The 18,949-nt window shown below is 37.3% G+C and overlaps 1 protein-coding gene across 3 annotated transcripts in view; it reads left to right on the forward strand.

The window, feature by feature from the left end:
* rcbtb2 (regulator of chromosome condensation (RCC1) and BTB (POZ) domain containing protein 2) overlaps positions 1-18,949 on the forward strand; it is a 51,722-nt gene that overhangs the window by 25,232 nt on the left and 7,541 nt on the right. For all 3 annotated transcript variants that reach the window (XM_048159875.1, XM_048159877.1, XM_048159876.1), the window contains 7 exons: positions 6,820-6,978; positions 9,674-9,781; positions 11,205-11,347; positions 12,343-12,533; positions 13,692-13,818; positions 17,044-17,183; positions 17,392-17,522. In XM_048159875.1, the coding sequence (XP_048015832.1) occupies positions 6,820-6,978; positions 9,674-9,781; positions 11,205-11,347; positions 12,343-12,533; positions 13,692-13,818; positions 17,044-17,183; positions 17,392-17,522 (999 nt within the window). The remainder of the gene's footprint in view (positions 1-6,819; positions 6,979-9,673; positions 9,782-11,204; positions 11,348-12,342; positions 12,534-13,691; positions 13,819-17,043; positions 17,184-17,391; positions 17,523-18,949) is intronic.

The following is an 18,949-nucleotide window of genomic DNA, read 5'->3' on the forward strand; positions in this document are numbered from 1 at the left end:
CAGCGCCGCGCCACGTCTTTAAAATTAGAACACATTGTTTTCTATGAGAGTACGCACACCGGCGGCGACATTCGGCGCCTGTCCGCGGCGCCCAGCTACGACTCAGGAAGTTGTTCAAAATCGCGCCGCGCCACAGAGCGCCATTTCAAGGTTTTATATTAAATTTATATTATATTTCCCTCAAATCGTCAATGTACATACTGATTTCACCCTGTGCTACAAGATACACTTGTTTTACATTCTGAGTTCAACAGCTTGAGTAAGGTCTAAACATATTTGGGGAAAATGTATAATAAACGTAGCCCTTTCTAATATATTATTTTGCTCTTTTGTGCCATTTTTCCATACACTAACCTCAGTGATGCGAAATAACAAAGCACAGGCAAATTCGATTGCCTCTATTTTTCAGTCTTCGACGTAAAAGTAGCAGTGCAGCAGTTTTTTTGTTGTCCGTCAATATTTGATCTGTTTGAGGAGGACATAAAAAACAGGGCATTCAAAAACCTTCATAGTCTACATTGGATAAATATATAATATAATGTAATTATGTCTGTTGAATACTGCATAATTTAGAAGTTAATATTTTTTAGTACTGTGAAATCCCCACAAAATACGAAATATTAAATATATTATATATTATAATACATTAGTTGAACTAATAATGAACTGCACTTATACAGCCTTTATTAATCTTTGTTTAAGTTAATTACAACATTTACTAATACATTATTAAAATCAAAGTTGTATTTAACATTAGTTAATGCACTGAACTAACATGCTTTTAACTAACTGTTTTTTAACTAACATTAAGTTAACAAAGCTTAATAAATACTGTAACAAATGCTCATAGTTCATGTTAGTTAACCTAATACATTAACTATGATAACAAATGAAACTTTATTGTAAAGTGTTACCGAAATAACTTGTTTTGCTAACGTTTTTACTCGGACTAGCTAGTTAATGTTAGTTAAATAATATTGCTACAATGTAACAGTTGCCTAGACAACCGATACAACAAAACAATAACAGACATAATGTGATCTTCATTAATGAACCTTCAAAAGTCAGCTATCATTCAATTCAAATAAAAAAATAAATAATAAATAAAGTAAGAACTCATCGTGCAGCTCTTCTGTCAGAAGCCGATTCAAAATTGAGCTTGCGCGTATAGAATGTGCGCGTCCGGTGTGAGATACCTGAGACGCGGCGTGGCGCTGCGCGGCGCGGCGCCGAGCTTCGCGTCCGGTGTGCGACCCCCTTTCTGCCGCCTTCTTTTTCTCTTTGAGCTTTGTCCTGCTCCACCACATTTTCATGCTGAGAAACTGAATTTAAGTTTATGTAATTGAGAGATTCCTCCAACTTTCCATTTCTCACTGGTTTGTCCTTCATTCCCTTGATTGTACAAACACAGGAATCAATAGCTGCTTTAGCCTGAGGAAGAATAACAGTTCTTCTAAAGCATAAGACTTCAACATTTCTCCATACAGGTCATGGAGAAAGTGACAAAACACTACAAAAGGCAACTTTTCCATTTGTTGTGAGATGTGTTTTGCTCTTCCTTTTATTTCAGTATTTTTGGATGAGGCAGCAAGGTGTTGTATGTGGAGGTGCACAGCTGTATATTGACCCTGGCCTGTAGTGACATCAGATGCATGAAAAACAGAAAGGGCCCGGTAAATGTGAGGCAACCAGCGCTGGGTTTTCACTGCAGAAGGTGTTCGTGTGGCACAGCCTAACTCCATACCGATGGCTTTCAACTTGCGCTTGCTTTTAGGAGAAATTCACATAAACCATGCAAAATCCGATCAAAGCGATCAGACCAAAACAGATTTCTAGAAGTGCAATTTATATCGACCTTATTCCGGACTAGCCTACTGCGTTTCAAATTGTGGGTTGCACTTCCGGTTTGGAGAACTTCCATTTAAAAAGACTGAAACAAAACTTTTCAAATCATAAGGTTGGCCTACAAATAAAGCTTATCTGTCAGTTTGACTGAATGAGCTGTCCATTTTTCTTTCATGTTTTATTTTCAGACATCATGAGAATAATGTAACGCTTGGTATTTTAACGTGACATGTTATAACAAGAATATCTATGGCAAGAGCTCTTTTTAGTCACTGCTTTCTATCCTCGTGATTATTTTCTTTTGTCCCTTTGCATTCCGCTGTAATAGTATGAAAAAGGACAACATATACTAAACATTTGTGGTCTGTTCTCCCGAAATAATTTACGATATAATAATTCACTGGAATGCACAAAGAATCTATCGTTTTTCTCCTCAAAGCCTCGCGTCTCTTTCCAGGTTTGTTTTCACAGGTAAATACAATTTATTATCTGTAAAAATGATGGAAATCACTTTGAAATAGTATCACGCAATGCTGAAGTTCATGAATATTTTTTTATTAAGGCAACGTATATTACATAATACAGATATATATATATATATATATATATATATATATATATATATATATATATATATATATATCACTCCGTTATTGCTGTGGAAAGAATCACGCTTTTTGTCCTTTTAATGTTCATCTGTTGAAGGGTGAGTAGAATAATGTCATCTCATTGTACCCAGTTTTTAAAAAAAAATGTATTATTGCGTTCATAGAGCGAGCCTTTCACTGACTGTTTACAGCTTAACGGAAGTTACACCCATAATTTGCGCAAAGCGTCATGGGGCGTAGGAATAAGGTGGATAGGATTTCAAACCACATATGAATGTGATTATTTTTTTTATTTTTTTATTTTATTTTTTTTCTCTTTTCACACTTATTAAATCTGATCAGATTTCAATCATATTATGCACAAAAATCGGATTTGGCCTGACAGTCTGAACGAGGCTTATGTATACACAAGGAAATTAACTAAAGTAGAAACAGGAGATGAACTAATCAGTAATCAAATGAGAACTACTAGAAATACAGGAAACAGGAATCTAGAACTCGGATATAACAGCAACAGAAAATCTTCAACGTAAAGGCCCCGATATACTTCAAACAAAGTTCTTTTTCGTTCTTCGTTTAGGAGTAAAACGAAGTTCGAAATGCATGAGCTGCGATATATTGTAATCGAACTTCTGACGCCGCCCACACTGCTGAGAGCAATGGTTAGATGAATATGTAAATACGTGCTGTACACTTTCTTCTCAGTAACAAAATTAACACAACAAAAATTAAATAACAGCAAGCATTTTTTATATAAAGCATAAGAAAAGCATCTGATCATAACATGGGTATGTTAGCATGAGCTCTGCAAATTAGCATTCCAGTCACATTGTTTATTTATAGAGCATATAGAATAGATGTTTATTCAATAGATTGCTTAAAATCAAGCAGCTTTACAGTATCAAAAAAAGTGTCATTTTCTACTATAAAACGGCTATCGGCTATGTTTTCACTCACGGAGATCTTACCTCAACAAACTCAACAGATCAAATGAGTCAGAGAAGACTTCCACACGAATGAAGGCGGAGCCTCAGCGCATACCTCCTGTTATGTTATCGTCACTGACCAATGGTGGCATGAAGGTGTTTTGCACCTGAAGCGAACTTTTCCTGAAAGTTTCGAAGCCGTTTCGAACTTCCAAAAACTTTCATTAGAAATGCGGCGATTCAGGCTGCTGCCCCTTTAAATGCTCACGCTCCCCTCCCCCCGAGCTCGCGACTCTAATATATTGCATAAACAAAGTTCACACAGCTAATATAACCCTCAAAATGGATCTTTACAAAGTGTTCGTCATGCATGCTGCATACATTTGATTCCGAATGAGTTTGATAGTATGCTGCGTGGCTAATGGGCTAATGCTACACTGTTGGAGAGATTTATAAAGAATGAAGTTGTGTTTATGCATTATACAGACTGCAAGTATTTAAAAATGAAAATAGCAACGGCTCTTGTCTCTATGAATACAGTAATAAACAATGGTAACTTTAACCACATTTAACAGTACATTAGCAACATGCTAATGAAACATTTAGAAAGACAATTTACAAATATCACTAAAAATATCATGTTATCATGGATCATGTCAGTTATTATTACTCCATCTGCCATTTTTCACTATTGTCTTTGCTTGCTTACCTAGTCTGATGATTCTGCTGTGCACATCCAGACGTCCTGCCCTTGTGTAATGCCTTGAACATGAGCTGGCATATGCAAATATTAGGGGCGTACATATTAATGATCCCGACTGTTACGTAACAGCCGGTGTTATGTTGAGATTCGCCTGTTCTTCGGAGGTCTTTTAAACAAATGAGATTTACATAAGAAGGAGGAAACAATGGTGTTTGAGACTCACTGTATGTCATTTCCATGTACTGAACTCTTGTTATTCAACTATGCCAAGGTAAATTCAATTTTCCATTCTGTGGCACCTTTAACAATGCAAAACCGCTGTTCTGTTAAGGCCAATTCTCACTGCACCATCGGACAGTGTCAGACACTTGTTGGGATTTGTTTAATCAGTGATCATCTGTCAGAGACTCGGAGCTTGTTTCCATCATTTGAACATGTTAAATCGGCTCTTGTCAGGTCATGAAATGTCTGAGAAGTGTCATACTGTAATCTTGTGATTGTCCATGTTGGTCAGCGTCTGTCAGTGCAGTGTGAATTGGCCTTTAATTTTTTTTTTTACTTACTACTTCAGTTTTTTCATATAATGTGAAAAATGGAAAAACAAAATTTCAAAAATTTAAGTTAATAAAAGATAATTTGCTTGAGTATTCAACTAAAAATAGTCAACTCTCAGATCGAATACTTCATTCATATATGAACATTGACGTAAATGGGTGATTAAACCCGTTCGCACTTGATTCCATGATTCCAAAATAATTCGTGTTGGTGCATTTCCAAAGAAACATTTTTCCATGGAGATACAGGTATGGAAAAATTCACAAGAATTCACTCTTCGTGAAAATTACTAGCTCTAACAAGACATTAATCAGGATGCTTTCATGGTAATGACGGAGCAGCTGTGCATCTTCACAGTTGGCTGAACTTCAAAACTGAGTGTCTCTGCAAGAAGCCATAGTTGCTTAAGGCATTTCTGAAGGAGTCTAATGTAGAGATGGGATAAAACTGCAGGAGACAACAATAACACACTGTTCACGAATGTGCCTTTTACACAAAGTTAACAATAAAAGCATGTAGTCATTAAAAACATGCCATCCAGACCTGCCTCTGTCACCATAATTCATGCACTGCAAAAAATGCTTTTCTTAGAGTTTTTGTCTTATTTCTAGTCCAAATATCTAAAAATTCTTTAAAAATTAAAATTAAAAGTAAAAATTGTCTTGTTTTCAGAAAAAATAAGTCAAAAGCAAGAAAAATAATATTATTATTATTATTTAAAGAATCTTATTTCAAACCGAAAACAAGATTATTTTACTTGTTTTCAGTTTGAAATAAGATTATATATCTAATGCACTGATTATATAATATATATAGTGTTTCTTGAGTAAGGAAAATGCAGTACTCATTCAAACAACCAGTTCTTTATTTACCCTTGCATTGCAAACAAGCAGAGACGCTCCAAAATGGCACTTCATTCATGATAGAGGTGGAATTACGAGGTTTGACTAACAGTTTGAGGATTCAGTGGTTACAAGGTTTAGACGCAAGTTCTTTTTAATACTTTTCATAGGTTAAATATTTGCAAAACCCACAGCGATGATATGCATATTTACAGGTGTCTGCATTCACATTATTTCATTAGTTCTTTCTTTTTTATAGCCTATCATTTACTTTAAAGCTGCAATATGTAATATTTTCTGCACGCTAGAGGTCGCTAGAGACCTATTCAAAACAAAGGCGTAGCTTGATGATGCTAAGTTTGAGTGCGGAATCTTGGGACATGTGGTCTTCTCATCACAGCCGGTGGAAATAAATCGAGATAGGACTGAGGGGTGAAATCATGCTCATGGATGCGATTGTTAACGTTACTGTACTATATAAGGCACAGCAGGACTGAGTGTTGTGGGAGCTGCAGCTAGACTGCAACACACGCCGTGAGCAGTGGAACTTTTATTATGCACAGTCGCCGGTGCCGCTTGTGCTTTTTCGGTCATGAGTATGAGGTAACGCAGCTCTGTTTATCATGTTAGATACATTTGAGTGTGTTGAAAATGATGTTATAGTTTTACTCTGTGTGTTTGCTCGGCGGCTGCTGTGAGACACTGTTACACACTGCAGTAAGATAGATCGATTTTAGAATATCATAAATGCTGGATGGCTTGTGTTGATAAATGGCATGCAATTAATTTAAAGACGCATTGTATGATGGAGAAAATTCTGTATTACTGTTACTAAAAATAAAGCTGCATCTGATTATGCTATGTTAGCTACTTGACAAAATAGTGTTTTTCTCTGAGGCATGGTAAAGCATGGTAAAGAAAATTAGATTTAAACAAGACTAAACGTGTTGAGCTATATAACAATATTTAGTTTTCTGCCTATAAATATATCAAAACAGTTGTTCCCTTGTCTATTAAAACATGTAAACATTAAAGCGTCTTTGGTGTTTCCATGGTTTCTACAAAATAAAACCGGAAACCAAGGGTAATACGGGTATGACGCAATTGACAGGCGACTCCTCACACGTCCCGGAGCCTTGGTTAAAATTGCAATTTTCCCACGATTTACAAATAGTTGCAAACATTTGGGATATTGTAAGTATTCAACTGAACAAAATATATAACACTGGCCTAGAGTTTTTTGGATATTTTACTGTAAAATTCTTACATTTTGTACCTTTAATAATTATTTTCAGTTTTCAAAACTTTTTTTCAAAATTCCTGTCGTCTCTTGCGCTCAGGTGTTTGCCTGGGGCTACAACAACTCCGGGCAGGTGGGCTCCGGATCCACGGCCAACCAGCCCACCCCACGCAGGGTCAGCAGCTGCCTGCAGAACAAGGTGGTGGTCAACATCGCCTGTGGACAGCTCTGCTCTATGGCTGTCCTGGACAATGGAGAGGTGAGTTTAAATTAATAACAAGAGTATAATCAAAACCTACAGATGACAATTACTGACTGAAAAAATGTCAAGTGATATAAGTGTTGGGGGTAACGCATTATAAGTGACACGAGTTAAGTTATTAGATTACTTTTTTAAGTAACTAGTAAAGTAACACATTATTTTACTTTCAAATTTACAACAAACTCCCTGGATTACTTTTTTCAAATAATAATGCAAGTTACTTTGTTTTTTCATTTATTGACTGACAGCTCTCCTTTCTTCATGTTGAGAGAAATCGTGAGTAAATGCAGAGGCGTTGTGTGCGCTGTGTAAACATGATGGTTATTGTAGTATTCCTCAAAATGAATAAAAACGGTTAAATGCAAACTCAGAATATTACACAATCCTGGAATAATTAAATGTCAAATAACAAAATATATTCACTTTATTAACCAACATCTTTGCTGCTGACCTTTTACGATCCAATTCAACCATACGAATAAGCAAGAATGTTTATTTTTCTTGTTCTTATTGCGGAAATAAGTGTTTCTTAACTGAGAGGTTTGTTTAAGCTGTGCAATCTACAACCCCATTTCCAGAAAAGTTGGGACATTTTGTAAAATTTAAGACCGAAGCAAAATAAAGGTGAAAAGATTATCCAAATATCCAATATCCAAATTGAATCTGTTTTGAAACGGCCCACAATAAGCAGGTGAATTGGTAGTAGGTAAGTGTGTTCGTGATATACAAAGGTGCATCCTCCAAACCATCAATCTTTCCAAACAAAGATGACTCGCCACTTTTTGCCATATTTGAGAATTGGCAAACAATTCTGATTTCTCAATTGCTTCAAGATTGCAGACAAATTTGGTTTTTCATCTACAGTGATAATATTGTGAAAAGATTCAGGGAATCCAGAGAAATCTCAGTCCCTGTAGGGCAAGTCAGGAAACCTTTGTTACTTAACACAGTCTTCCGCTGCATCAAGACATGCAACTTGAATCTCTGTTAAGCAAGGAGAAAGCTATACATTGCTTCTATGCAGAGATGCCAACAAGTTCTCTGAGACCGAGCTCATCTGGTCCAAAAGACAGTGGAAATGTGTGCTGTGCAACAAACCGACCATACCGGCGTGATGAATACGATCCTCAGTTGGACACGACCACAAAGCAGCCCTGAAGTATCAGCAGAGATCGAGTCGACTAGATCATCCACTGTGAAGGCCTCATCGACACGACAGCCAGTAGCACAGTTCCTCAACAAACCGTCCATACCGGCGTGATGAATACGATCCTCAACTGGATGGAACTGAAATACATACTTTGAATGTTGCGATCCTATCAGATTTATGATAGCAACCTGATTCGTAACAAAGCACTGTTCGCCAGAGGAGAACTGGCCCCCCGACTAAGCCTGGTTTCTCCCAAGGTTTTTTTTTTCTCCATTTTAACACCTATTTGCCACTTGTTTGCCACCTGATGTCACCTGTTGGAGTTTGGGTTCCTTGCCGCTGTCGCCTTTGGCTTGCTTAGTTGGGGACACTTGACATTTGACTTGACATTTGATATTCAACAGTATTCTTGACATTTATTCAACAGTGCTTTGATCTGCCTGCATTGACACTATTCTTTAAGAGCTGCTGTGCAGCCAAACTTATGTACCAGTTATCAATGTAAAGCTGCTTTGACACAATCTGCATTGTAAAAAGCGCTATATAAATAAAGGACTTGACTTGACTTGACTGTGGTCAGATGAGTCCACGTTTCAGCATGTTTTTGGGAAAAACGCACATTGAGTACTCAGTCCCAAAGATGAATGGGACCATCCAGACTTTCATCTGCGACAGGTGCAAAAGCAAACATTTGTCAAGGTATGGGTGACTTTCATATGTATGTCCCAACCTTTTTGGAGTGTGACAAAAACTTTTGTCAGTTAAATCAAGATTAAAGAGAATTAACAAATCACAGGTTCTTCATTTTATTGCCTTTAACAAAATGTCCCAACTTTTTCTGGAAATGGGGTTGTACTGTACAGGTGTGAATCTGCATTTTCTTTCAGCCCGAGGCTTATTCATTGCACTTTGTGTGAACATCTGCCAAAAATAGAGCTTTTTTGTTATTAAAAACTGGATTAGCCACCGCATTAATAAAATCAAATATTATCCTTGTTATGGAATTTATGCATGTGTCATGGGGAATAAATATGATTTGTTGTTGTTTTTTAATCATTAATTTGCACTAAGTAATGTGAGCATGCAGTTGGGACATGTTGGCATGCTGTTGGGACATGATATTTAGTTCAGTTATTTAAACAGTTTTTATATGTGGCAAACAGTGATTGAAACTGTCTCAGCTGTCAGCCAGGAGGCTAAACTTTGTGCCTAATTATATCTTATACGCAAACACCATGCAAACACCACTGAGAACAGTGATTAGCTTGGACCTTTTTAGATTTACACTTACATTTATTTGCTACATTCATATAGTTTTTCAGTAGTATGGCAGTGGTGAATTTTTAAAACTCTTTACTACTCTTAATGGTGTGGTTTTCTCAATGATCCTTTTCTCACACCAAATCTTGGGAGTGTTTCTTTTTAGAAAGTTTAACTTTTTCATGTTTATGTAGTAAATTATAATTGTAGTTGTTTTTGTTGTTGCTGTGCTTTACATGCTGTAATCAGCACAGGGTTTAACTCAAGGCTCTGTGTTGACAGACATATGGCTGGGGTTATAACTGCAATGGGCAGCTCGGTTTGGGCAACAATGGCAACCAGCAAACCCCCTGCCGGATCGCTGCCTTACAGGGAATCAACATCATACAGGTGACAAGCAAGACTTCTGAAATTAGGTGGCTTTCATGAGAAAAACTTGGGGATCAGCTTTTACTTTGCAACGAACAATGCTATTATTATTTGTTTTATTAACTTGCGCTAAGAATGACATACATTTTGTTAAAGCCAAGCCACATAAAAGTCTCAATTTTATGCATATTAAATTTTTTTGCATTCATTCAAAATAATAATTGTAATAATAAAGTAAAATGCTGTGTTGTTTTAGTATTATGTTTAGTAATTTTATGTACTTTTGTCAATTTTTTATTATTATTTTAAATGCATCTATTTAGCTTTAATTTATATTTAATTCAGTTTTAGTTTTATTAATTTTAGTACTTAAAGGGATAGTTCACCCAAAAATGAAAATTGGATGTTTATCTGCTTACCCCCAGCGCATCCAAGATGTAGGTGACTTTTTTTCTTCAGTAGAACACAAATGATGATTTTAAACTGCAACCGCTGCCGTCTGTCAGTCAAATAATGGGAGTGGATGGGAACTTCTACTATAAGAGTAAATAAAACTTGCATAGACAAGTCCAAATTAAACCCTGCGGCTGTGATGTCTGACACTCATTGAAGTATAAGCGCGAGAGATCACTGCCGCTGTCAGAGCGCGATCAGACCTCACTAAGCGAGTGCTGAACGCAGTTGGACATAGTGGTGTATTAGAGGTAAAAAATAATATAAATACTGTTCGGTTTATCGCACAAACCGATCGTTTCGTGTCTTAGGACATCAATATTTCATCACGAGCAGCAGGGTTTCATTTGGATTTGTCTGAGCAAGTTTTATTTACTCTTATAGTAGAAGTTCCCATCCACTAGCATTATTTGACTGACAGACGGACAGGTTGGAGTTAAAAATCATCATTTGTGTTCTACTGAAGAAAAAAAGTCACCTACATCTTGGATGCACTGGGGGTAATCAGATAAACGTCACATTTTAATTTTTGGGTGAACTATCCATTTAAGTACAATTTAAACTGATTTTATTTCAGTTAGATGCCAAGGCAACAAACCTATTTATTGAATTTTTTTAGGTGTACCTTTTTTATACATTCTTTTGTATTTCATAATGTTCTATTTTATTGGTGTTCTGTCAATTATTTTGTAATCCATATTTATTTAAGCAGGTCTAATACCAGGAAATCATTCATAATCAGCCATTTAAAGGCCATAGACAACAAAAGGAAATAGCACTATTTTAGGTATACGGTCATGTCAGTCATATCAGTGGCTTTGAAACAGCACGTGACTGCCCTTTTTCAGCCACATGAATATCCAAATACTACTCAGATTTATCTCAATTACCCCATGTTATTGTAAACATTCAGCTGCGCAATAAATGCATCATAGATGACTGATACGCCAGAAAATAACAAATAAGGCCCTGATCTGTCTTCTCTCCACAGGTTGCATGTGGATACGCACACACATTGGCTCTTACAGACGAGGGATTTGTTTACTCTTGGGGTGCAAACTCCTACGGGCAGCTGGGTACGGGCAACAAGAGCAATCAGGCTGTGCCCACCCTCATCAACATGGACAAGGAGAGGTGAGATTCACATCGCGGCTTCCCACCTGACTGATTTAGCAGAGACAGTTGATATGGTGAAAATAATTAGCCTGTCATTTCACCTGCTTTTCTGTGCATTTGAATACATCTGGTTGACAGTTTAGACATACTGGTGGTATTCATGCATTTCCTTAATATTTAACAAAGACACTTTACAATCAAATTGAGTGCGAAAGGGTCGAGTGAAGTATGTGGTTAAGCTAGGAGCGGTTAAGGAAGCACATTAACAGGAACTGTCATCACACGTGGGCGTTCACTCAAGAATTGTGAGAAACTGAGAGAGCTCTTCAGTTGGGATTAAAAAAAAGTCTGTTTAGTTAACAACTTGAACTCAAGCTTAAAACACTAAAGATCAGTTTGTTATGAATAAGTAAGTTGAATACAGAAAGTGTAGGACATAGTGTAAACATTTTGAACTGCGAAAGGCATTACACTTTCTTCGTAAGTTGAATAAGGAAGGCGGTCTGGCGGAAGCTAGTTATTTTACTTTATAACGTGTTAAATATGGATTTTTCTTACACACTTTGCTTCAGAAGGACTTTATTAACCCCCCAGAGCCATGTGGCAGTTTATGTCTCCGTACATTTCCAATGTACATATACGCCTCCACGTCAATGATACTTTCACACATATGCAAGTCGCTTATACCATTTGCAATGATGCACCCCCATACCATGACAGTTGTTTGCTTTTGCACCTGTCACTGATAAAAGTCTGGATGGTCCCATTCGTCTTTGAGACTGGGAACTCGATGTCATCGATGTCTCGATGTCAGACTCATCTGACCACAGCACACATCTTTACTGTCTTCTGGACCATCTGAGTTTTTGAATAATGTGTCAGTAACATAAAAAATTTATTATTTTACCGTTTACCAGTCAAAATGTATTTTTTCTTATGCATCATACATAACTTTTCACATGCTTTTAATGATATAACAACAGCGTCTGTGTCATCTGCTTTGTCTCCTGCAGAATGGTGGAGGTAGCTGCATGTCACACCAGTCACACATCGGCGGCGAAAACACAGAGCGGTCAGGTGCTTATGTGGGGTCAGTGTCGGGGTCAGGCCGTGGCTTACCCTCACCTCACGCACTTCACCAGCACTGACGATGTCTTCGCCTGCTTCGCCACACCGGCGGTCACCTGGCATCTCCTGTCTGTGGGTAAGAGCGTTGTTCCAATATTAGCTTTCTCACTGGTAGTAAAGCTTTTCTCTTGATAATGTTTACAGCATTATTGTGTTTAGTGCCCAATGGTGGTCGCCCACAAATTCTTCACTAAACAGTTTTGGTCCAAACCAACCAGCTCTGAGATGAGCGGCAGCACTTTATTTTACAGTACGGTTACTTTACTCCTGGTACGTATATAGTAATTATGTTGTACACACAAGTAAAAGTGTGGTAACATAAGGTACTTACCTGACATGTATGTACTTTGGAACTAATAGGAAACACTGCTGTACTTTCCAATGGTACATACATGGTAATTACTTTGTACCTATAGACAAGTGTTGGGTAATAACAGGCACTTACTTATAGTGTTCGTATATGGTAACTAACAGACACATTACTGTACTTACTAATGGTATGTACATGGTAACTATGTTGTACTCACCGACAAGTGTGGACACATAACGGACACTTACTTAACTACTGTGAAACAAATGTGATTACCAAAATGATACACTGCAGTAACTATACAGCACTTCATAGTGTTTTACTTATCAAGTAGTCCTTTAAGCAAGGCTTTTGACACATGACAACTGAGTATACCAAGTACAGTTGTAGTGTTACTGATCTGTATTAGGGCTGACCGATATATCGCATGCGATTATCACGTGCATTTCGTCAGTAAAGCTGGTTCAATCGTATGCGATATATCGGTCAGCCCTAATCTGTTTGTATGTATGTCATCAAAATACCCCTATTGGAACAATCAGTTAAGTGAATCATTGTCCATTAAAGATTAGGCAAGTTGAACCGCAATAGTATATCATCCAGTACTCAAGAAGTATCTTGTACCATGCTTATACCCCCCAATTTGTTTTGTATTGTTACTGACTGGTGCAATGCAATAATAACACAACTTTTTTATGTATATATAATATAATATATATATATATATATATATATATATATATATATATATATATATATATATATATATATATATATATGTGTGTGTGTGTGTATATATATATATATATATATATATATATATATGTATGTGGAATCCAACTAGAACCTTCATCTCCTAACAGGATGCTTAACTTTGAGATTATTATTTTATGTTGTATTTTCTGACTCTTTTCTGCTCATTAGATGGAGATGACTACCTGACTGTTGCCCAGTCCCTAAAGCGAGAGTTTGACAGCCCAGAAATCTCTGACCTAAAGTTCCTGGTTGATGGCAAGTGTATTCACGTGCACAAAGCCCTTCTTAAAATCAGGTAACTGGAAACTTGCTATCAAATAATCTTTAAAGACTTTTGCCTTTCGTCTTTTTAGCCCTGGTATGGGAGTATGAAGTAAAAATGGTTTGCAGTGCAGTCCAGCTTTCCTGTTAACCTGAGAAAGCTTTTTAATATAATTTTTCCTCGGGTATGTAAATGGCACCTGAAAAATAGTGTGTGATTAGTCAACAGAAGATTTAGGTTTTCCCCTCTGGTGTCATTCCCATCATTAAACACGTTCATTTCAGCACCTGGGGCTGAACTGTTGACATCAACATGTACAGACACACTCCTGACCGTGTACTGTTGCTTAAGACGCACAGTTGCATAAGTATTACTTTTTGTCTCTGCAGTCACTGTGTTAATATGTGGAACCATATTGTCTGTGTCTTATCAGAGCAGTTCTGTAGTTAAAGTTCATGTTTGTTTTTCTTTCCAATTGTTGAACAAAATGAGAGTCAGAGATGCAAGTGCAGACAGGAAACTGAGAGGGAAGTTGTAAAAATATACAATGCAAATTATACATAATAATACAGGACAAATTAGACATAATAATACAGGGCAAGCTAAGATAGTATAGTGTAGTTCACAGAACAGTGTCTGTAATACTAGGGGAGTTTAAAGTCTAGAAGGAAGCAGACCTCCAGACAATGTTTTGGAGTTTTAGGAAAGCAAAGTGTTTATAGGAGGGTGAAATGAGTCACTTTATATCCTCAAATAAGCTTTATACATGTAACATGATAAAACAATATACGATAAAGAACTGTCCATGTAAACTGAGGTTTTGTAAATGAGGTTTTTTGAAATGGGCAAAGAGGTGGGACATGGTTGAACTGAGGTGCCATGGTTACTGAAACCACGCCCACCTAGCTCGACGTGATCATGTTAGCAGGCAAAGGAGATACTATCTAAAATATTAATATTCTAATGATATAACATAGAATATTAATATTAGTTATATCATTAGAAAGTTATAAAGGTTTACTGTCAATCTACGGCGTCTTTTTTACGATATGCTCCAGCACCAGTAACTTAATTGAAATTTGTGTCAGGTTTGCACAAATAGTGATTGCGAAATAAATCCAATCCGTTGCACTTGGGTAAAATGTCCTTGAGTGTCCATTGAAAAAAAAAAAAAAAAAAAAAAACAGTACTTTTTGTCCACAAAAGTGTTAAATCCATGAAATATTAATATATTATCCATGTTTGATCACATTTCTTTTGAATGATCTGCTCTCCATCATCGTTCTTCAAGAAATTATGCAACCTGGGCAGCGTTTATGTTGTAAAAATGTATATGATCATATCTCACAAAAAAATGAGCCTGCGTCCAAAATGCAGCAGTTTTAGTTATAATATCCAAGCAGTGCTGTCAGAGTTTATGCTGTCTTGAGAGGCATATTCTCCAGCCATAGTCATAAGTTGCGTCCCAAATGACGCACTATACACTATGCACTTATACACTGTGTACTTGTGCACTATGCACTCATCCATGTAGTGCGTGAATTGTATAAGGTTATTTTGTCATTTAACAACGGAGTCCGATCCTCCCTTCCCCTCCGCTACGTAATTAAAGCTGCGACAGTTGAGTGCACGAAGTGTCCAACATTCCACACTTCGTTTTTTCCGTTAATTTAGTGCATCATCCGGGTATTTAAAGTGTACTTTTTCTTTTTGGAACTTTCAGTGTGAATGCACTACTCGCACTATTTATACTTAAAAACGTCATAGAATAGTGCATAAGTGCGCGAATTGGGACGCACCTATAGTAGTAAATCTCACGAACAAAACTTTTAGCCAATGCCACGACAATCCTTTCCTTCCGCATGCGTGCACATCTACACAGACGCACATCTGTCTCGACCATTAACGCATAATATAAAATTGTATAAAATAATCCCGAAAAAAGCTCAAACATGGAAGAGATGCCAGATTCAGCGGTAAAGTGACGGCTCACAGACAGCAGCGCGATCACTCAAGTGGCCACGCCCTTAATTATGCAGAACTTTAAGGCTTAATATAATTTAAACGGATGAGTTATAAAAAAATTCACCCCCCTCAGAGTTGTCATGTAAAATTGGCCATTTTAACATGGGACTCAATAGCTGCTTTTCCACTGTCGGGCCAGTGCGAGCCAGGGCTAACAGCGTGCCGGGCTGGGCCTATGGCCACAGACCTTAGGCACCGAGGCCAAAATCAAGTTGCGTTTCCACTGTCGGTCCGCTAGCTCCACAGCGCTGATCTAAAAACCGCCCTTAAACACACCTCCCTTGATCAAACGTCACACAACCCAACCCATTTCAGCGTGTAGACCATCACCTGACTACGATTAGCTCCGCCTTTCACCTCGACCGCGCCTCAAGCCCCAGCTGGCCCGCTTTGGACCAAGGTTTTCGGCGGGCCGAAAAACCCGTGCCTTTGGCACCGAGGAAGCACCGAAGAGGCACGGTCAAGCCCCGGAAGTGACAGTGGAAACGCGACCGGCCCTGGCACGCACTAGCACGCCTGCCTTTGGCCCGGCAGTGGAAACGCGGCTATTGAGATTCTGCTCTCTTTTGGAGTCTGTCCCTAGCGGCCAGTCGATGAATTGCAGTTTAAGTCACTTCCGTATTGGCCTCGAAAAACTGGGGGAGGTTGCCGCTTGGTTAATGCATTAAATAATGAGAACTTATTGTAAAGTGTTACCTGTTGTTCTTTGTAGCGTAATTCATTTGCACTTTAATCTGTTTGAAAATTTTACTTTATATATTTTTGTGTGTATTGTATTATTGTATTTAAACATTCAGAGTTATTTTTGTTATAAGAAAAAGAGTTCTTAAAAGTTATACTATGACAACAACTTATTTCAATACCGTGATAATACCATATACCGTGATAAAAGCTTCAGCAATTAATCGCAACATGAAAATTTGATACCGTCACATGCCTAGTTCTGTTATTGTTACAGTTGTTGTGTGGACTCTGCTACTCTGCTTTATCATTATATTTATCGTCTTTGGTGTGAACGGGATTTTACATGTGTCAAAAACAAAAATAAAAATGTATTTATTTACTAACAGCAAACATACAGCTCATATTTGTAAACAAATGATTAATCTGTGCTGAATGGTGTTTAAAAAGAACAGATAAATGGAATAAATGAAATTTTAATAAAAATAAACATTTTCCAAAAATAAATAGCATTAATAAAAATAAAATGGCATTTCGTGGTTGTGTTGGTAGGTGCGAGCATTTCCGAGCACTGCTGAACGAGACTGATGAAGAGACCATAGAGATTCATCAGTTCTCTTATCTGGTGTATCGCGCGTTCCTGGAGTACCTGTATACTGATACCATCAACCTCCCACCTGAGGACGCTATTGGTAACCCACTCCCTTCATGCTGACTGCCATATTGCACTCTGACATCCATGATCTGGATTCAGTTGAACACAGATACCTATTTAAAACAGTTTTAGACGGAGTCCAGCATGTCATACTGAAAGACTTGTTAACTGCAGCAATTGTATGCTGAATTGTCTGATTGATGTTTATTGCTGTGTATGTTCCTGTGATCGTGTGCATTGTAAAGGTCTGCTGGATTTGGCCACATACTACCGTGAGAGCCGTCTGAAAAGACTGTGTCAGGAGACCATCAAGAGAGGCATCACAGAGGAGAACGCTATAACACTGCTCTCAGCTGCTGTCAAGTATGAAGCACGGGTGAGCATGACACACATTCAGCCATATATATATCCAGTTACATATAGGTCCTGTTCCAAACGTCAGTGATTAACATTAGGATGATGCTAACAACTCAGTACTCAAAAAAAAATAGCAAAAGACACATTTTCAGATGGATTATGTGAAGTACACGGTAGACTCAACATATTGCTAAGCTAATGACAATAATTGAAAGAACACAAATATTTGTTGAAATAGCTCACATGAAGCATAATTTGATTCTTTGATTCAGCAGGTTAATGTTAGCATATTACTTGCATATTAAATTTTTTTTTTTTTTTAACAATCGCTAGGACACATTTCTCAATACTTTTTCAAAACTCTTTACATACTGTACAGTAGTTATCATAACCAACTTTCATTTTGGCACAGCAGTTAATTTCACATTCAAAATGCACTAAAACAACCAAAACATTTCATACGTGTCTATAATCAACTTATTCTTCTATAACTCTGGCAAAGATTTTCACTCAACAAACACACTTTGTCACTCGACAACAACAACCACCTTTTGAATTTAAGTTTAACAGTTTTGAAAATAGTATGTAAATATGTGGAAATTGCTTTGTAGATATTCAGAGTTTTGGTGGTGTTTGTGTCTGAGTAAAGAATTCATGTAATTTGCAAGATGTAATCATTGAATTTTATGCCATGATAAATGATTCTCACATAGCCCACATAGAGTTTAGCCCACATAGAGTCATGTTATGCTCAGTTTGTGAAAAGCTTTGAAAAGGTGATCCAAGTATTTGTTACGGTCGCTGGTACATCAAACGCACGACACGGAGAAATAGTTAGAAGAGGTCTTTACTAGGAGATAAACAGGAACACATACCAACTTGACATGAACAATACCAGACAACACAGGACTGGAAACACAGGGCTTATATACAAGGGATAACAAGGAGGGTGATTAGGAACAGCTGGGTGTGATGATTGTGGTGATCAGTTGACTAACTGGTGGCGGGAAATGGAACAACAACAAGTCCAACAATGAGTCCAGAAAAGAGTGCACATGTAACAGTATTGAGAAATGTGTCCTAGCGATTTAAAAAAAAAAACTGTAAGCTGATAACTTAAAACACTAATAAGAAATAAATATGTAAACAAATTTAGTTTGAAATAGCTGATACGAAGTGCAAAAAAGACTCAACTAACATTCACAGTTGATTCAGCGGACTTTGATTTGAGCGTATTGCTAAGCTAACAATCCAATACTCTACCACTCTACCAATACTCTTAGCCACAGTCCCATAAAAAAAAAAAATACAGGATTGTCCCTTATTTGAAGGTTAAATGATATGTCCCGTATCAAATCAGTGATTGTGTTCATACCATTTGCGGTTTGCTACACCTAAATTCAAGGGCTCGGTTCATGAAACATTCTAAAATTCTAACTGCTGTTT

The sequence above is a fragment of the Megalobrama amblycephala genome, linkage group LG16 (genome assembly GCF_018812025.1).
Source record: "Megalobrama amblycephala isolate DHTTF-2021 linkage group LG16, ASM1881202v1, whole genome shotgun sequence".
Lineage (NCBI taxonomy): Eukaryota > Metazoa > Chordata > Actinopteri > Cypriniformes > Xenocyprididae > Megalobrama > Megalobrama amblycephala.